The following is a 21,701-nucleotide window of genomic DNA, read 5'->3' as shown; positions in this document are numbered from 1 at the left end:
AAATGGTTACAAAATATGTGTAGTTGATGCTCTAAAAACATTAAAGCAAAAAGAGGCAAATGAGATATTATATTGACTATGTAGGAAACAAGTGGTTGTTTAAGAAGTTGTATCAGGAGGAAAAAAGCATCGCTTCAACTCCAGTACAACAAAACTGCACAGGATTTCATGAGAACAAATGATGCAGTCATAGCTGAAAAAATAAACAGGGCTGTGTGCCATCAACGAAATGTTGATTCAAATTGCATTTCTCTTCTAAACATCAGGTTTATGGAGCATTTTTGCAACTCTAATCAATCTTTTCACGTCTTCATTCCTACTGGCTTTGCAAATGGAAAAAAACTGCACTTCCATGGTATGCTTGAATCCTGTTCATGTGATTGGAAAAGCAGAAACATTCTCTGGTCTGGTATCGGGACCACTAAGTCTGCAGCGGAGCACTACCTCAGTGCAAACCGTTTTAACCCACACAGTTGTATCGCAATAGATTGCAGCTGTATCTGACAGATCAAACGAGCTCTCCACAACGGACACAATACTTTATCTCTCTTCTTGTGGCTGAAAATGGGGCGAGGAGCTAATGTCCCAGATGAAACTCATCACTCTGATGTAAATATTCTTTCATTCTTTGGTTTAAGAGTATTACGCTTCGCACTGAAGTCTCAGGATGCTGTTACACAAGTCGAGCTCCGGAGTGAACAGTGTATGCAATTAGTTCCTCATATGATATGACTGGTATTTTGTGGGTCTGGACATTGTTACTGGTCGTGAATGTCTTGCATAGCAACAGCTGAATTCCTTAAAACAAACAGCAAGAAGAGTGAGATATTGAAATTTGAGAGAACAGGTAACAAATTATGGCTGATCCAGAAAAAGTCTTAGAGCTGCTGTGATCCACGAAACAAAGGACATCACACAACAGATCTTTGACTCTGGAGTTTGGTAAAGAGTGCAGTAAAAATATGGCTTGTCTGCAAAGAGTCTATCGGTCTTATTATTAGTTGAAGCCTGATGAGAGACTGCTACGTCTGTTACCTCCATCTAAGAAAAGTTCCACGTCTATCACAGCATCTACTGGCTAACTTTGTGGCTCCCTGAATGTCATGAGAACGCGTAAAAAGTTTGTCTGTGAGCAAACACACCAGCTCCTTAATCTCACAAAACCATGAAGTGTGTGTGCATGTGTGTGACGGTGCATGTTTGTATGTGGGTGCAGGGATGGACCACTCACAGCAAACACATAAAAGCAATCCCATTCACTCTCTGCACGCCGAATAGCGAGCTTGGACCCACTCAGTCTTCTCTGTCTCTTGTTAGTCTTTGTCTTTTACTCCTTTTCAATACAGCCACAAACCATCTTTTAAAAATCTTTCCCTGGCAGATGGAGACGGAGGCCTCTATATGCCGACAGCAGCTGCCCCCGCTTCAGATCTTCTGGCACATGTGGAGCCTGGACTTGGATGAGGAGGTGGCGTCTTTCCACACCTTGCAGGAAAGGCCCTTGGCACAGTCACAGCGCTGGAAGATTTCCAAGCCGTGAGAGCCTTTCTTCCTCTGCTTGGTGCACACCTCTCCCTGCCTCAACACCGGCTTGCAGATTTTGGTCCAGAAATGGCGGGCGCAGCAGTAGCCCTCCGAGCAATCGGAGGAGCGCAGGCAAGGGTCGCCTTCGTGCCCTAACAGAGGAAGACGAGAAACAGCGTTGATCAGTGGTGAACAATCCATCTACAAACAGTATATCAACTTGACATACGTCTGCTGAGAAAAACAGAAACAAATGCTTTATCAGAGACATAAAAGACCTGCATGAAATAATAAATCATCTCTGCGCTTTGCTGTATAGCGCTTAAGTTAAATAAAGCACAGGAAATGTACGATTATTGTTCATTAAGCTGTTATGTTTTCCATACGGATAGGTTTATGCAACCCTCTCTTCACGTCTCAGTTCAGTTTGCATTATGTGTGGCCATGTCAGAGACAAAAGAAAAGCGTAAGCCTTCAACATAAATCAAGCAAACAATTTGCTTATTCTGTATTATTAACCATATTATCCCATCTGGTCTGAGTCTGATATGCTTGGCAGGGTCTTAGCATTGCTCTTATGAATGCATAATTAGTATAATTTAGTCATGCAGGGTTTTTTTGTTTTCAGAAACACTTTTAAATGTGCATCACCTCTTGCCAAAAGCGTCATCATTCAAACCAGTCACCCTGCACTGCTGACAAAACCACACTTTGCTGATTAGTGATTTCATTTTGAAGTTCCAAGCATCAGCATGATGGACTGCTAAGCCTGACTGCCTGTTCATTGCTTTCACACCACCGATTCCTCTTGGTGGATTTCTCTCAAGCAGCGACTTGCACAAGGCCATTATAATGTAATAATGATGAAGGAGAGGGAGTGAGTCAAGCACAAATAAAAGTGAATGGCCTTATTTATAGCAGCTTCACATTGATTTTAGCATCCCAGCCTGCCGTCCTGAGGGTGCATTCAGAGTTGAGTAATTTAAGTGTCTCATTAAACGTATTGCTTTAGGGATAGGCCCTTACGTTGGCTTGAATCAGGTGACACGAGCGCTAAGCAGGGGGCTCAGACAGTTATTAGCTATAATCATGCCAGCTTGCATTCTGTGGTTTTCACTTGTGTATCACTGTCAATGAAAGTGTTTGTTTGGCTTTATGTAGGTGCAGAAACAGCGGGGGCATTGTGGTTTCTTCGAGGCTCCCCATGCTGTGCTTTGGGCTCACAGACACTGACATTTGAGCAGCGGGGTAATTATCAACATAGTTTGTGGATTGGCATCACCCATGAACTCTGTAGGACACACAGACGGTGAACAACAGAAAGATTCAGCCATCGACGGCAGAAAAGATGACGGTGTTCAGGCTTTCCATTGGACATGTTTCAAACACAACATCAGATATAGGTCTCACCTTTAAGAGAATGCTTAGCATGTGCCTTCCCACTCTTCCTCCAGCTGTGGTCTTTGGTGGAGAGTTTGTTATGCTCGTCTAAAGCCGAGATGTGAGGTGAGAGCACGCTCTCAGAGATAGGGACACAAATAACTGCAGGCAGAAAAGGAGGGGAAAAAAGAAAGGTCAGAGAAGACAGCTCTGCTAACTTTGTCAAGAAACTACATGAGAGATATTTCAACCTAGCAGCATGATTGCTAAATTAGGCTTTAAAGGCAACCCAATCACCAGCAAAGCCATGGATATGTTACATTAGCACGTTATTATGTAGCGCATACATTGACAGTAATGGTGGTTAACATGTGGTTAGATTTAGGCACAAAAAACACTTGGTTATGTTTAAGAAAAGATCATGTTTTGCCTTAAAATACCCCATTTGGGAAGCACAATCCCGACAGGAAAAGCAGCCATGTCTTGGGAAAAAAACAACCACTTTTCGTGCCTACGAAGCAGCTGGAAACACAGCAATGACTCGCTAAATTTTAACCAGTTTGGTTGTTTGTTGATCCTGAAAACTGGTCTGCAGCTTGGCAGGCATCTCAACCAGATGACAAAGTCAGCTCATATACTACATCACTTTAGAAACGTTGATATGATACACATGAAATGTATTGGTGGTTTGCAGAAACATACAGTGCCAACATTTTCCTCTGGCGACTAGGCTGTGTCAGGAGAACTAACTGCAGCTCTGCTGGTCAGCTGCGTCAACAAAGAGCAATTTTATGTCCTTCAAAATTTCTAATGGATGAAACAAAACCTTCAACCACTGATTCCCAACCTCTGGGCATCAACTGAATACAGTTATCAACTCAAATTCAGGTCTCTGTCTCAAAGCATGTGCTCAACATTATTTAAATGTACTGGCTCCCTCTCCAAGTCTCTGGGCTATATACCATGGTACTGCTTGTTCTGTGACCTGGAACGAGTCACTTTTTCCAGAATATCTGCATAAGACAAGAAATCGAATTTCGGAATCGTACCCTGCAGTCACAACAAAACCGAAACTGACGTGCAGTGAAATTGTGTGTGTCGGGCACGTACAGTTACTGCAGCGGTTCCCAGGACAGCACATGGCATCTCGATGGCAGCGCTTCTTCCTCCTGCGGCAGGTGAGGCACCGAGAGGGAGCCTGTTGAGGGCTGTGGCAGTAGCTTCCCACGCTGCACTCCTTGTCGTTGCTGCATGGATACACCTGCAGAGGAAAAAGATACATTTACTCAATCAGTTTATTTGGTTTATCACAGCACTCACATTTTGCAAGCACATATTTATCTTAAGAGAAGTTTAATGAAGCTCTTCTGAATTTAAAAACACTTTGTGGGAATATGTGGTACCTGGCATGACTTATCGTGGATGAGGTGGCATTCTCAACCCAGCTACAGTGAGAATCAAGCTCTTACATGAATTGATACCAATGTGGTTGCAGTTGCATTGCCTACCTGCTCGGATTATGTCAAAGGTGCGTGTCACAAAGTGGTTTATTTTTGTGGCTTTACAGTGCCAACCATGAGCAGCTCTTACTCAAAGCTTAGTTATCCTAGTGAATAAGAAAATGCTGCCTCTGACATATTTGCCTACGGGTGATAAAACAATATGAAACACACACACACACATACACATATGCCTTTGGTATAAGTAACAAATTCCCTTGGTTACATCATTCAGACTGACCACTATGACTATGGCCCGTAACCACATTGATTCAGTCAAACTCTGCAGTTGGGCAGTGGCTTATTTTTGGGATGGAGAAACCATTGTGTTTCTCTTTTGCGAAATGAATTTGATTATATGGGGCATATACTATTTGATGGTGGTGTGCGATCGCCCACACAGGGACTGCAGCTATGTTGACAACATTTTAACCAGATTACCATTCTCCCATTGTTTAGAAGAAGGCCCATTGTGGATACAGCAAACCCTGAGTTACCCCAACCCAACACAGTAACTGCATTCCATCTAATTCCACTCCATGAGCCACTGTTGCACCATGCACCTCAGGTCGCAATATTAAAATTGCTGTGGTCAACAACCAGCATGAAACCCATGTTATGCTCAGTTTAGAGGCCTTTGGAGAGACTCTTCCCCAAGAAAGTCAGAGGGCCCAATCAGAATTTGGGTTGGACCAAATACGGGACCAGAGGAAGACCCAACTAGAACTTAAATGCAATCCATCATGTAAGAAAATTGCACATTTTACTTTAATAGCATTACATTTTGTAGAGAAGGTAGCAGGCAGCAACCTCCGGGGCTGAAAAACGAAGCCAACATGGAAGTGCCAAAAACTGCAGTTAGCTGAATGGCTGGCCAAAGCTGGATCCAGAAGCAAGTCAATCCCCGTAGACCCTCATGTTAAAATGCACAACATTACAGCAGATGTAAACATGTTTACAGCCTGGTACAAAAACAGTTTTGGTCTCTAAAGCTAATCTTAACATTTTTGACAACTGTACAGAGAATTCATTTTTTTTTATAACTAACCCATTTACATTTTATTAAGGCTAAAAGTATGCGTCTCTGTCAGATCCACCCTTTAGTCCTCCACAGCGCCAGCCTCTTGCCCAAATATTCCCAGCTGGCATTTGTGTGCGCGGCCCATATGGGTAGTAAATGGGTTGAAGAAATGGCCCTATATGGGACTGTCCATGGGATCCATATTGGTCCAATGTCTATTGCCCACATTGATGGTTTTACCCAAGTGGGCCCCACATGGTTATGCTAGGGCTACCTGGGTACCACGTGGGTATAGGCCCAAAATGGGTATCTTATCTTGGGCCCACTTGGGAAAATCCACAATTGGAATGGGGCCAATATGGAACCCATGAACAATCCAATATAGGGCCCATTTTTCAGCCCATTTACTACCCACATGGGCCCCACATACAAATGTCTAGATGGCTAGATGGTCACTTCTGGCTCCAAAGAACCAATTGTTGACATCCCGGTAGCTATGTCCATTATTTTTACAGTCTATAGAAGGCAGTCGATCTAAGAAAATGTAATGAGAGGCTATTTTATTCGTATTTGTGTAGTTCATATTCATCATTGTTTCAAGAGAGAAATATTACATCCTATGCTGAGGGACACCTGGTAACAGAAGCTTTGACTATCCCAATCTTTTTGTATCTAATCAAAGGTTTACTGGCTCTGTACTTTTTGTTAAGTGTTCGAGAGCTACAAGTTGTATAAGCAATTCTTGACCTTTTTGGCCTTGTCTACTCAAGCACTCAAAGGAGCTGCATGTGTCTCTGTTTCTGTGTGAAAGAGTAAGGTGTCACAAAAACATGTAATTGAGACCGAGCCGTGGGATTCAGGCCTCTGCTCTCGGTTCCCAGTAAACATGGAGAGTAAACATGTCTGTCAGTATAGAGGAAATACTGCTTGTTTACTGTGTGCTAAGGGTGAGAACTGCGACCATTGTTCTGCTTGACTGCCTCTACAAGTAATGGTAACTGAACTTCTTTTCTCCATCTCTTGGCTGAACAGCTCTGGGACCCATATGCAAATGTTAACCTGAATATTGCAATAAAGCTAAACTTTTAAAGACAAGTTTGCTCTTTGAGAATTCATCTCTAAACTGCTACCACAAACTATCACTGGTCGTTGAAACAGACAGCGCTGTTAAGTTGTACAAATGGAATTTTTGATGTTTTGGACATCAGTGAATGAATGAATAATCTTGTGGTCTTGTTCTTTGGTGCTTTATTGTGTTATAGTTGATGTCTTGATCTGCTCTGTATTTTATTGTTGGGTTCTGAGTTTGTGTTACACTGTCATATGTTATTGAGTTTTATGTATTTACGCCCATCTAGGGACGAGCTTTGCCAATTATCTTACACTATAAATGCTGTAATATGTGGCATCATTTTGTGCTACATACTGTACAAATAAACATTAGATAAATACTGAATAAAGCCAGAAGCCATTCACTTTAGGTGGTGGCAGAAGTCTCAGAAAAAAAAAATTACCCCAAACTCTATGCATGGCCAGATACCTTTGGGGGGTAAGTGGGGAAATATGTTAGTTGTTTGCTTTGGGTGAACTGACTACAATCTGTGGTCCCTCTGCGTCCAATTTTAGAGGACAACATGTTGTAGGGATTAACATGTCTCTCACTGGTGTGGTCATTTGTTTCGGGTCCCAGACAATAGAGCTATTAGAATTTCCAAACCAAGAGAAACCACTTCAGCTTCTCTCAATTTCTCTCAGTGTTCAGAGGCTTAATGAGTCTACGGACATAATTGAGGGGTAATTACTGTAGCTAATCATACTCCTTCATAGTCAATTTGGCATTGTTTTTGCTTTAGTATTTCTCGTGTTTACACTGAGAGGTTGAGACATATTCTGTTGTCCAGAAAAGCACACGGAGAACCTTAAAGTCTTTTCCGTAAGTGCACTGAAATGACCACCTTAACAAACATAACATCTACTCTCTGCAGCACCGAGAAGTACAATTAAAGACAAGCTCACTTTTTCCATAACAAGTTTGTGCACCAATGGGAAGGTTTCCTGGAAGTTGATATAATTCCCTACACATGCAAGTCCTGTCCCCGTTAGAACTGGAGCAGAAGCAACAGAGTTTGTCGTAAATTGTTTCCCAATTCAAATGAATTCCTTGGTCAAATGAAATAATGTCATCTGCACTGAGCTCATCAAGGGAGAGGAACATTTAAGAGACATAAAACAGGTTAGGTCACTGTGTTTCTCCAGTTGCTGCACAGCTTTATCGTATTTTAAGCCATTCAGTTTAATTTTAAGGTATTTTTATTACTACGGATGGATGTTTGCACAATAAAACACCTTATCAAATAGGCAGATCAGTAAAAATGAGCAGGATATGGATTCTGGCTGTGTAAATTATGTCCAGTGTAGACCGACATTAGAACAACATGTTTGGCTGGCACACCACCACCGGCACCACAACCACATTTAGCTGGCACTGCACTGACAGATCTGATTTAGTGTGGCTTACCACTGACAAACATGGAACAATAAACATGAGAAAGAACAAGAAAGAGGTTAAATCAGAGTAAAATCATTATAGCCACAATAAATAGCAAGCTGAGGAATAAAGGTCAGCGGAGAAGGGGGCTGCCCTGCCCTAAACGAATGGGCAAACATGAATGCACACCACATGTTGAAATGAACTCTCACCAATATCAATATTTCAGCACATTAGAAGTTGTTGCTCGACGTACTTGTGCTTCAGAAAGTGAATAAGATTAAACTCACTGGACAGATGCCATGCTGACTTTCTCAGGCTGGAAACACATGGAGGCAATGATACAGGCGCAGGAAAAATGAGCAGAAATATTAAACCGAATCCATCATGGTGACAGACTCCCATAGTGCAGATGCTTAATGTGCTGATGAAAGTAACAAAGCCCTGATGTTTGATGGATTCTAAATATTTCTTAATTACTACTGCGTTCAAAGCTGCTCTCAAAGGCCTTGTTTCAAAGGGGACACTCCACCAGTTGCGCACATGAAGAAAAGCTACTCATCGTTTTTCAGCAGTTGTACGTATGTTGTGTTCTGTGGTTGTGGAGAAGCGTTATAAAACCTGGGCAAATAACCTTGATGATGTCACTGAGGTTATTTGGCTGTTTGGGGAATTCTTCTAACAGAGAGCTTACATATTTAAAAAAAAACCTGGAGACTTGAAAGACAGGCGTTTGCCAGGCAGGTAGGTTCTATTATTGTATAGATGCCATTGAGTTGCATTATGGGAAGTGTAGGATCCAGTATTTTGACCATTATTTTTTAAGCTCTCCCTTGTAAGTCCCCCAACTTTAGGGAATTGTTATATGAAATTACAGGAGTAGCCTTCAATATGGGCTCCTCTTTCACACAAAAATAAATAGCAATAATCATCATCATCATCATCATCATCATCATCCTAAAGGAATAGTTTGACATTTTGGCTTTCTTGAAGAGAAATAGATGAGAACATTGATACCACTCTCACGTTTGTGCATTAAGGATGGAGCTAGAGCCAGGAGCCAATTAGCCTAGCTTAGCATAAAGACTGGAGGCAGCCAAGCAAACAGCTGGCCTGGCTATGTCCTCAAAAAACATGCCCAACAGCACCTCTAAGGCTGGGAAATATGGAGAAAACCAAATATAACTTTTTTATTATTTACTTTATATTATTTTATTTTTACCAAATACCTTGATACTGGTATTGCCACGATATTGTAGGGTTGACTATGAGTGCTTTCACCAAATATTTACACAGTGAGATTTTTGATAAATAATGATCAGTAATGTCAATATAATGACTAGGTGGGTGAAGGCAAATAACAGAAAATTACATCACATTACTGTAATGGAGCCGTTTAAAACCAGGAAAAGACAACACTGAAGATAGATATGACAAATCCAAAATCTAAAAGGAAATCTAGTCTCATATCACTATAATATTCTCCCATAAATTTAAATGAGTGAAGTGAATCTAGGCTGCTGCAGTGGGGGCTACAAAAAACAAACAACAACAGCCTGCAGCAATAAGTTGACACAGAATCAACTTTTGGAGAAATGCAACTCGACCTAAACAGCGATCAGACCAGAAGGTGCCTCCAGACTACGGGAGCAAGTAGGCTCATACGTCGACAAACTTCCGATTGTTAAATGTTATAGTGAGTTAAAGCAATACCAAAGTGTGTATTAACAGCTTGTGTGTACTATCCTATAAATTAGAGCACTTGCTTTGTTTGTGTGTGCACGTATCTTTGGTAGCAGTAAAGATACTGCTGTATGCTAGTGCTACTGTAAAGAGTTCTACAGATCTTTTCAGCCAACATTCAAAAACTCGCCAAAGACAAGCAGTCGCTGTCGTGGACATTTGCTTTCTATAGTTGGTCTCCACCCTCCACTCCCCCACAAATGGGCCATGTAAGTAACACTTGCACACCGCCACACAACCCTGCGGCTAATCGTGGCAACACCTGATTTGGGGTGAATGAAGCTCACTATCTCAATAATGACTGTAATGATTTTGTCCTTTATTTAATCTATTGATAAACAGAAATATCAAGACATGAATTTGTGGGCTCAGAGGAAGTTTGTGTAACTATATCTTGGTGGTGTCACTGTGACGACAAGAGTCACAGCTCCTTCCATTTCTGTTTTTGTGTTCAGATTAAACAAACAGGAAATAACAGGTTCATTAGTGAGCTGTGGTTGCTGTCTTTTTGAACATTGGAAAAGACATGCTAGCTCTCTATGCTAAGCTAAGCTAATTCTAAGACTGAGGCATTCAAGAAGTGTCAACCTTCTCATCAAATTCTCAACAAGAAAGTAAAACTCAAAAATCCATTTAACAAGTTTTCAATCGCTTCTAACCACATCTCACACTCTTCCGCAGCTGGTAGACTTTGCTCCACTGAGAAAGACTATTAGAATTTAAGCCACGATTTTTTTTTGGCAAACTACTACTTCCAAAGTCAACACTGAACTTTCAACCTCATCAGGGGGCCTATTTTTGTGTCAGCTGCTCTATCAGAGAAACATGTTCATTGCCACGGACTATTGGTATAATCACAGCTGAGGAGGGAAATATGCTGGAAATATGGTCTGAAGAGAAGTTCAAGAAAGTGCAGTGGGATTTTTTTTCCCCTGACATGAAAAATGTGCTGTTATCTAAATATGAAGACAAATGGGCCCGGCCACGTGCAGTCATACTTCATACTACCTGCTCTGATTCCTGTCTGTCTCCCTGGCCAGCAGGCTTGGATCGATTACAGTGCATAGTGCATATGGATGGGGGTGGGGAGCGGGGTAGAAGAAGAAGTAGAAGAAGAAGAAGCACGGGGCTCACCTCTTCCATCACAGCTCAAACCGCAAGACAGCCCTTTGAAACCCAATGATACAAGGCTGACCCCCAAATCACGACTGATAATCTCGCCTTATCTTGTCATGTTTTAAAACGCCTCATTCGCAACTTCTGAGGGATGGGGCTTCATTTGGATGCATCGCATTTATCTCACATCTTTTTTTTCCTGACGCTCCCTTATTTTTCCCTCGACAGCCTCCGCACATAAAAGCGCAGCCTTGGATCCTGCGCAGGAAGTGGGTTGAAAACTGTGTACTCTCCAGCCTCTCTTGGTATGCTGGTGAGACGATAAAGGAAGAGACAGACAGAGAGCCATAAGGGAAGCCCCCGGCTCTGTCTCGTGCTACTCTCGTGCTGGTAAAGCGCTGTGGCTTTGAAGAGGAACCTTAAATGTGCAGGAGCAACAATCTACAAGGGATTTACTGCCGGATACACAGGGCTTTGAAACCCCCCCCATCCCCCGGTCTTTGGGTCCCTTATTTACCTCTATAGAGTCATTCCAAAGCACTGATATAATTCGATGGAAGTGCCCTGTAATGCACAGAAATAACAAAGTAAAGCTCTTCTCCTTGGTTTGTGTCTGAGGGTTTAAGATTTGGGGACCGTACGAAAAGTATTGGGATGGTGAGAGATGTCAAACCTTAACTGAACAAACAAAAAAAAACAATAAAGGCCCTTTTCTGGCGTTATTAATGCCTTCTTTGAACTCTATCATTAACTCAAACTGCAACGCCCATCACACAACAATCCAAAATAATTTAACAGCTTTAAATAGGGGCATTTTTACGTTACAGAATTCCCTCCCAAATACAACGTCAGCTGTTTCACCAAATGCCACAAAACTACGTGTCACAACAATTATGACAGGAGCAACTGAGGAAGTAAAGTTATTATAGAGCGAAACAGTTCACATCGACAGGAGGTCGAGTTGGATGGATGGGTCAAAAAACATAGGACTTTGACGTGTGAGACCATTGGTCATTTCCTGTTTCCACCGGACTGTTCCTTGGGGGTTTTTTGTTTGTTTTTTCCAAACATGACCATGATCATTCCCTCGCCTTAATCACGAGTTTATTGTTGTAACCATGAGGACAAAGGTCCTCGAACCTCAACAAAATAGTAATTTTAACCCAAACCTTTGTGATGCAAGTTGACACAATAAGCACATCGCAAAAGACTGCTTCCTCTCTCTCGCTCTTTACACTACGTCCATTGCTCTCAGCGTCAGTTATTGTCACAGATGGTTTTACATTGGAGTTAGCTGATCGGCTGTTGTATCTCATAAAGACGCTGAAGGCTGCCTTAAGCGTCAATAACATACGCAGACATATTTGACGCCCTGGTAATGAGAATGGGCTATTTTTGTTTTATTCAATGAAAGAATCTTGGATATAATTTACTTATACCTCTTAATTCAACCCGCAATTTATTATATTTTAGCAGTACAGTGAAAGCAGCAGAAAGAAGAAGAAGAAAGAATTTTGATTTTCAAGGTCATCGCATCACATACTTTGCCTCATATCACACTGCCTTACTTCAGCCAAAAGAACAATCACAATACCCTACCCCCTTTCTGACTCCCTCTCCCACCCTATTCATTTTCATACAGTCCCTTACTGTCTGCAATGGAGACACTGCCTCAGTAAAAACAGCAGTTCATACTCGCAGTTCTTCCATTGTTTTTGTCTGAGTCAGATCTTATCTAAAGGACCTCTCCACATACTTGGTACCCATCCACACTTCTTGGGCTCTGTGTCGTGATTGCACTTGACCTTCAGAAATCAGGCATGTAACCTGAAACTGTGAATGGTGTTAATGAGTGGCAGGGGCCTTACAGAGTCAAATAAACGATGTCACTGAATAAACAAACTTCATATGCCCTGAAAGCACAGACAGCCGGTATCAGATAACATAGGGATGGCTGCACACAAGTCACTCGTACAAATCATGTCTTCAAACACACAGCTTGGCGTCTTTCATCACTCAAAACACATGTGTTTATGGGCATGTCCCTTTGAATACAAAGTCTCCAAAAACTAGACCTTCCTTAAGTTAAGTATACATCCTGGGTTGATCTTATTCATCGGACACAAAAAGAGGCACACAGTCAGCGTGCATGACTGCTCCCTTCAAAGGCTATCAAAGGAAAGAGGAAAAGCTCTTGATGGTAATCTGGGAGGTGTGCTCCTCTCAAAGGTGTAATCCTGTGGAATGAGAGGTGCAAGGGTCTCCTCTCTCATTAACAGGTCCAATTTCAGCAAAGGAGGTTTCCACAGGAGACCCCTAACGGCTCCAGTGCAGGGCCCTCACAGCGCCCAGGGGACCCACAGGCTGGAAAGGCCACAAGACAAGAGAAGCACAAACTGAGCCGAGCGCTAACAAGCAGTCACACCTCTTTTCTCAGCTCATTAGGATCACTAAGCGTTCATTTTGGGTTAGAGAGGGGGTGAGAAAGAGAAAGGACGTGGCTCTACTTTTATAGGCCGAGCCCTCAGAGATCGCTTGTTAAAGTAATCTCTGTGTTGAATTAAATAAAGCAACTAGTTAGGGTGGACTGACCGGCCGCTGAAGTTTTACAGACACGTACCGCATGAATGCCGCCACGCTGTCGGTTCCCTTGTGGGTTCAGAGGTTACAGTGGTGAGCACTGCCTGCCCATGCTATCCATTTCTGTTGGTTCCCTTCCAAGGAGCCAACTGTGCCACCCACGAGCGTCGGCTGTCAAGGTCTAAGAGGCGTACATTTTGGTTTTGTCGGTTTCACTCCAGTCAGTCTGATGGGAAGAGGGTGAGACAACGGGGGAACTCTCAGCAGTTTGCCCCGGCTGAACGCCAAGGGATAGCCAAAACCTGACCCTGGTTTGAGTGTGATTAATGTAACTCTTATCGCCAAACGTTGTCAGCAGCTACAGGAAATAAAAGCACATTAAGCTGTCAAATAACCCAGAGGCTTTGAGCAGCGTTTCTAATCTGATGGATAAAACACCAAATTACACCCTTGTTTCCTGCTGCTGCGGCTCGTCTCCACGGGGCGGCTGGACTCTCTCCCTTGATAATTTGCTACATTTGAAAGTAAGCCACTGAGGGCAATTTTAAGAAGATTTCTTGTAATTGTAATCTTTAACTGTGAGAAACAGAGCTGCTTCACACCATGGAGAAATGTTCTGTGTTGGACTAAGGTAGGCAAAAAAGAAGAGTTTTAAAAATGACCGTGGTGGTGAATTATTGAGATTCTCACTCACAAAACTGGCAATGCTCACAATCGCTCACATCCTGAACCTACTGCAGATTCTTCAGAGGTGTTAAAAATCTGCCAACGATTCCTCACCAACTGTAACAAACTCAACAGCATGACGTCTTGACCATAAATCTTCTTATAGGAAATCAGCTCTGAGGTTTTCCTAACATGCAGATGCCAGAGGAGAATTTGAGTTGATGCATGCCCATTTTTTTCCAAACTTACACCCAAGCCTTAATCAGCAGTAATTCACTCCACGAATGCAGACGGAGGTGAAAATATTTTGGGGTGCCTGGTGTGAACCACTTCAGAGAGAAAATGACTCAGTAACGTGCTGTTTTGTGCTCTGCAACCTGTTTCAAGGCATTTATTATAATCAAAAAATCCAAGGTAGAGTAATTGCAGTTGTACACTCCCTGTGATCACTCCGAGACTAAATATATGCCACACTTTGCCATTACAGCCTCATGAAGAGAGCAGACTTGTTATCTTTGATTTATTCTGCTCATAAATGGCCACTGTATGATGAGATGCAGAAGGTCAGTGCAGTTTGCCTGCCAGCGTCAAGCCGCATATCTGGCTGAAGCTGAGCTGCGGCTGTTACTTTACAACTCTGGAAAACCTCCTGGCAGCCAGCACACACACACACACACACACACATACACACACATCTACCCCCTCATGCCATAATGTTATTAGCAATCTTCATTTGGACACACTACACCATGACATTTACTTTTTTACTGACAGTATGGTGGTCTCTGCACACATCATATTGTTTCCCCCCAGTCCACTCTTCCAAACCGCTCCACATTATTGCAATGGCAAAGATGTAAGCAGGCGTTCAAATTGAGGTCTGGCAGGGTTGCTTGAGGTTGGATCTCCACACTCCGCAGAGGAGAGAAAGTGGCTTTTCTGTAATTTCTGCTGCCTGAGCTGGATGTCAGAGCGCTGCTCTCAGCACTACGCGCTTCACAGATATCCAACACTGTCACTGCTGCTGCAAGTGATATTACAGACAGCTGAGCAGGCCAAATGTAAACATAAGTCAGTGTTAAATCTAGAGGAAGAGGAGGGAAAAACTGCTGTAGAAGTAAGGACAAGAGTAATCAGCTGTTTCAGTGAGCTGGTGAGCAGCGTCTGTCTGCTGTGAGGGACGTGATGGAGATGTGGCAGTGCCATCTGCTGCTCAAAAAGATACTCTGAGTTCAATATAATCCTGCATGTGTAATTAAAATTTAGTGGTAATCTCTCCAGGAGATGATGGTCTGCTGGCTTCATCAGATTTTTTCTGTTTGACTGATGTGTCATGTTTTTTTTTTTTGCCACATCAGTATCAGTTTTCCTCTTCATGAAAAAATAAATCATCAGAAATAATTTGGTATAAGGGGAACTTTGCTTTCCTGGCCAAGCTCTAATTCCTCACTTTATAAAATCACTCATAATGTTCACAACTTCTTTTTTTTTTTTTTTTACATTTACCAGAATGAAATCATGCCAAATCTTTAACATTTTTTGATCTCACAGCTCGCTGTCAAACTACAGTAACATGGCACTTTGTTGAAACAGCAGGAATTGATAACTCTTTGAGTGGGTATTAAGTGGTCGGTAAGAGTATCCCTCAGAGGCCCCACAGTAAGAATCTCATAATCCCAGCGAGCGTCTGGACCACTTTAATGACACTAAGACCCAGACAGAAAATTACCCCAAGTGTTAACTTTTTCTCACATTTCTGCTGGCATTAATGATTTACTGTGGAAGTGCGCTGCACCCGACTGTGGCGTCAGGTCTGAAAGGCAATTAGGGTTTATGAGGGGTCCAATCCCTGCAATTTCCAATAACGATTCACACGTGAGAGAGCTCTTTCAAGGCGTAGGGCTATTTTACGTGTATACCTCAGGATACTCCACAGGCGCAGTTTGGTGCGGAGACGTGCCGCACAATTACGCACGCTTATCCGTATCAAAGGCACACTCATAATGTGATTTAAATGAAGAAAAAGTGTTATTCCTTACCATATGAGAATAACACCACTTTTGGAATCGACAAGTTATTATTACCACTAATTCCACTGGCTCATAATCCCCCTACCCAATTTCAGGCTGTGCGTAAATGTAGGTCTGGCATACCCATACCTCCCCACATTATTAAATGAATAAAATTACCTGCGCAAGGATGTTATATTTCTTGGTGATCCCGGCGTGGACAGTGGCTGTGCGGTTTGTAGCGGGTGTAGTTGTCTCTTCCGATAGAGCTGGTTTGATTAAGTTCGCCTTCGGGCGCGCCTCTGGTATCTGGGATGTCCCCGTCTTCAGTGTAGCGACGAGAAACATCACAACACAGCATCTATTCCAAGTTAAGATGAGCATCCTTAAAAAAATATTGAAATATCAAAAAGAAAAAGAAAAACTCTTGTACAATCTGAACTTTCAGCCTCAAAAATGAAGTTTCTCAGTAAGAGGTGTGCGCCCTGTCAGTGTCCATGCGTCACGCTCGCCCGTCTGCAATACAGAGAGGAGTGACGAGGCCAAGTTTTTGTTCCTGAAAATCAGATATTTAGAAGAATGACTGCCATCGACACAGTTATCTGAGGAAAAAGGAAAAACAGAGAGAGCCCAGTGTAGAAGGGAAACAATGGAGAAATGAATCTGTTAAAATGCTGATGCTCTGCAGGATCAGAGAGAAACTTGACAAGAGGGTTCCTCTGTGTCTCTGTCTGGCTGTGAGTGAGCACTTAGTCCTGCAGCCGGGTGTTTTATGATCTCGGATACTTTCTTTTTATAGGATTCTAATGAGTTTGCTTCCTCCGCCCCTATTCACAACTGACAAAGAATGAAACTGATCTGTGTGCGGCACTGCTGCTTGCACATTGTCGTCTCGACACCGGCACCAGGAGCCCCGTTGGGAAAAAGCTATAAAATTATACACTGTGTATTTTAACTGGGCGCTTGACCCTTTTTACTGCAAGGCGGTTGGGCGCGTAGGAAACGGAAAAAACAGTCAGACCTGAGCTGCTTTAAAGAGGGTTTGTAGGGAAGGTGGAAGGTTTTCCGTGATCATATTAATGGATTTGTGTTTCTAGGGAATTGTTACCTGTGTGCGTAAAAATGAAAAATCTAAATGTCACACTCAGGCTATCTCAAAAGCAAAACGCCCCATTATTTAGAAGCATGTCCCTGAAACGATGTCCTGACTAATATGAAATGTAAATAAGCAGGAGGCGGTTCAGCGTCCACTTAACCAGCATTCCAGAATAAAAAAAACTATCTGATAACCATTGTTTTCCCTCTGGAAAGGCATCCCTCATGATGCAAGGAATGCCAATGGTGATAAAGTTAGTGATATAAGTATTATAGAGACTCCTTTGTTTGATTCTTAGTATCAGGATAAGTTATATTCATGTTGGTTAGATAATAGGCCGACATGTGGAGGTACAATGAGCTCTTTCAGTTTCAGGCAGGTAAAGTCTATGATTTTGGGAGAATAATGCATGTACAGGGACACACTGGAGATAATTCATTTTGGTGATGTTGTCAGGTTTTAAACTCCAAATTTTTGCAAATGTATGCCTTCAGCTGCCTTTGTTGTTGTGAAAGGTGTGACTTCAAATATTGCCGAAACATCCATCAAATGTGTTGTCAGTGAATTAACACCATGACTCCATTCCACTGAAAATGGAAAGTATGATGCACAAATAGAAACCACAGTGGATGAAGATCAAGCACAAAGTCATCTTATCAATGTGAAAAAATAAGCAGCCAGTCATCAAAACCATCTTTCCCACAATGGCTTTATGACTCTATGCCTAATAATGCTTTAGTCTTCACACGAGTTGGAACTATCTATTCAAGGCGGGAAGCAGGGATGAAACCAGTATACCGGTAAAGGCTTCTGACCTCAAAAGCGATCCATCACAGGCTCCAATTCAAAGTGTCAAGTTCTTTTGTTGGAGACAATGAACAACCAACTGAACTGGGGAGTGGGAGGAAGTATTGGACTTGTTTGATGTAACTGTAGAGGTGATACTTTTTTAGCCACCTTTGTCACCCGAGTACACAGTGATTTACCTTGAAGGACTGCCATCAGACAGTTGCTTTCTGCTGAAATACATTTTCAAATAAATCATCCATTTTCACAGCAGAAGCTACCTGCAGGATGTTAAGTTTTGGTGTGTCAGAGGACAAGGTATCCTACAGTTCACATGATATCTTAAGAAAATGCAAATACAACAATTTGTATGTTATCTAATGAATTAGCGCTTCACAAATGACTTTACAAACTTAACAAAAAGTTAGGCAGTTAATGTTAAGTTATGTAGATTGGTATTAGGAAAAGAACAGGCTGGTCTTGTGCACCGTTCGTATGGAAAGAAATGCACCACAATTCTTATATCCCTGTAATTCTGAGACAGGAATTCATGTATAACCAACATAATCGGGAAGGCTGTGTGACCAATGTGCAGACGTAAGTAATAGTGAAAGTCCACATAAGTAGGCAGGTTGAGGTGAAGGATGAGTCAAACAAACACAGGACTTTGCTCTAGGAGACTGGTGTTTGGGACTATGTGAAACCAAGTGAACTTTGAGTTATTTCAACTACGAAAAATCATTCCAGTCTCACTCCCAAGTCGTCGAAAACCAGTGCATGGTCAGGGACTTCTGGTGTCAGACAGGAATGAAAACAGCTGTCCGTTCACGTTGGCATGATACGTGGCCAGTTGCCATTATTGTTTAATGGCACCTAGCGGCGTCAGGGGGGAACCCAGCGGGACAACGACGAAAGTTAATGCAGCAGAAGTCCACTTCCATTATGATTGTAAAGCCAAACCCGTTCTTTTTTCCTAAACCCAACCACGTGTCTGTTGGCTAAACGTAACCATGTGTGTTTGTTGTTGAAGGAAAGACATGTCAATCCACAGTGATGTACCAGCGTAATGTGTTTATTTTGAAATACACTGTATGTAAACTGTACATTTTCTTTGAAAATGGAAGATGGACAACGCCTGTAACAGGCTGAAGTTAACCAACTCACCCAGGGTAGCTTGCACGTCATATTTTGACATGGAAAGTCCATGACAAACGTCCATATGTGACGTGGTCAGAGGGAGAATGTGTTGTAAAAATGCACACACAACAGTTTCTATGATATCTGAAGTAGCACCCATGAATGACGTTACGTCTTTAATGTTAAGGTCCAAAATTAACGTATAGTTACGGAGGTTAGGTTTAGGAAAAGAAACATGGCGAAGACATACCATAAAATGACTAAAAGTTCACTCAAAGTTCACACAGCTCTGAACATGTGAGTTGAGGGGAAAGTCTGGGGTTTTGTGACTCATCCACCACGCCAACCTGCCTCTTGACAAGACAGCTGCTTCCTTGTTTACTCCCATCAGTGCATTGGTTATGTGATCACAGCCTTTCAATATGGGTGAATTTGGGTGCATTATTGTTTGTAGTAAAACATACAAACAGTTTGTGAGAATGGCCTGGTTATTTGGAGGTATGTCATCACCATATTTCTTTTCAATGTATCCTCAAACAACAGTTATATCTTACGAAAATGCACAACTAATACTTAGTATGATATCTCACAAAATAACACTCTAAGAATGACGTGATGTACAGTAGGTCTTCTAAAGGTAGAGTTGGGTACTTTACATAAAGTTACGTAGGTTAGGTTTAGAAGAAGAAACATGTTTATGCATCTTTCTGTTCAGGCGTCATAAAATTACATAGATTAGGTTTTGGCAAGTAAAATTAAGTAGGTTAGGTTTAGGAAAAGAAACATGATGACAACATACCTTGAAATAACTCAAAGTTCACTTGGTTTCACACGGTCCCAAACACCAGTCTGCTGGGGCAAAGTCCTGTGTTGTTTGACCCAGCCACCACCCCAACCTGCCCCTGTACACAGAATTTCGCTGTTTATACTTCTTCCTTCTTTAGTCTTGTCAGCGCATTGTTCATGTGATCGCAGCCTTCCGGATTATGTGGGTTATACACAATCACTGGTGTACATGGGGTTTATACAAACTGTGGTGCATTACCTTTAGTATACGTACAAACAGTGCATGAGAACAGCTTGCAGAAAAGAGGCTGACTGCTCAGCTGATTACTGCCAGTGTGAATATTTCATTAATGTGTTCTGTGGGATATCTGAAAGGTTATGTTCAAATAACCAAGCAAAAACAAAAACAATGCCTCACGGGAAAATCTTTGATTCATTCCATGAACGGTGGTGATGCCCAGCTGGATTTTGTCTGGCTTCAATGCTGCTGATTAGACAGCTGAAAAAGTCCCCGAAGAGAGGGTGAGAGTGTCTGAAAGTAAACGAAAGGACCGAAGCGAGGAGGGATGGGGCCATGTCTACGGCATTTCAAACACATTCATCAGTTTAATACATGCAAGCAGAAAAGAGGAGACACTTAAAATGACATACTGCTGAAACCCTGGAGGACCAAAAGCAGCATGTTGATGCTCTGGTGCTGATAAGTGTGGATATGTCCAGAGGAACCATAGCAGATGAGATGTGACAGGCCTGAGTAACAGATGATAAAGTATCCCAATGGAGGGAAGGTGATGTGAATGTTTTGGACAGCAAAGCTTCTGGTGCCGTAGATAAAGGTTCTGCATGCGGTGACTCGATGCAGACTTCTTTAAGGATGACGGTGTGAGTACGCCCCTGGTGCTTTGTCACTTGTTTCAACAGCATGGATTAACAAAGAGCTTTGAGGATGTCACCAATTAGTGTCAAAGCAGAATCTTTGGAAAAAAAAAGAGGAAGCAGGCTCAGTTTCTTCACAGTTTGGCTTCACAGACATACAGACAAGAACACCCGGGCCAAGATCTGTGATTGTTTTCTTGGCTCGCTCAGTTGGAAAGAGTTTACCGTGGGATTATCGTGTGTTCTGACATGCTATCATCACCCTGGCCTCCACACGGTAATCACATTTTGACCACTATTTTTGTAGCGTTAATGCTCTGACGATACAACCGTTGCTGAGTCTCAGATGTTGAAAAATCCAAACCATCTGTAAAATAATATCTGAGAAAGTATCAATATCAGTTCACCTGACAACCAGGAAAGCAAAGCACAGCTGATTTGCAATCTGTTTTGAGGGAAGATTAAAGTCGTATCATGGCAGGTAGACTCCCCTTGACGCCAGACTGGATAACTTTGGCATCACTTGCAGGTGAATCATAACTGGGAAAGGCCTTCTCTAGCTGAATAATAATGCTCACAGAGACAGTCGTGTGACGCAGGTGGTCATCTTCCAGGCGCCACAGTCTCGATCTTTGGCTGACATGGCTGAATGTTTGGGGTTAGTAGCATCAAAACAGTTTGAGACAAGTCACAGCACTAGACTAATCTCAGATTGATGGGTTAGATTAGAGAAAGTGAGACAGTTCATTGAAAAAATATGAAAACTGATTAACTAATGACTTCCCCCCTCACTTTGTCATAGTAAAAGCTTCTTTAATCAATGTTCTTGTGGGGTTCAGTGGGGTTTCTAATAGTGACAAACCCACAGACAATTATCGCATCCCAGCTCCCCTTAGCTCCACGAAGTGCATCTTTCAGCTTATTGTTGTGGTTTTACAGCCTTCAACTTTAATGTTCTGAATCAGTCATACCTCTCTCATCGCCATAGTCTCCA

At 42.3% G+C, this 21,701-nt stretch overlaps 1 protein-coding gene across 1 annotated transcript; it reads right to left on the bottom strand.

Annotated features, from left to right (window-relative positions):
- Positions 1-602: 602 nt before the first annotated feature.
- dkk2 (dickkopf WNT signaling pathway inhibitor 2) lies at positions 603-16,773 on the bottom strand. The gene is made up of 4 exons (XM_050044617.1): positions 16,207-16,773; positions 4,015-4,165; positions 2,935-3,066; positions 603-1,676 (listed from the first exon to the last, which is right to left on the bottom strand). Exons 1-4 carry the CDS (start codon positions 16,408-16,410, stop codon positions 1,426-1,428), a joined length of 738 nt encoding a protein of 245 aa, XP_049900574.1. The 5' UTR covers positions 16,411-16,773; the 3' UTR covers positions 603-1,425.
- Positions 16,774-21,701: the final 4,928 nt, after the last annotated feature.

This window comes from Epinephelus moara, chromosome 5, assembly GCF_006386435.1.
Source record: "Epinephelus moara isolate mb chromosome 5, YSFRI_EMoa_1.0, whole genome shotgun sequence".
NCBI lineage: Eukaryota > Metazoa > Chordata > Actinopteri > Perciformes > Serranidae > Epinephelus > Epinephelus moara.
Note: the sequence above shows the minus strand (reverse complement) of the source record. Positions and strands in the feature narration are given on the sequence as shown.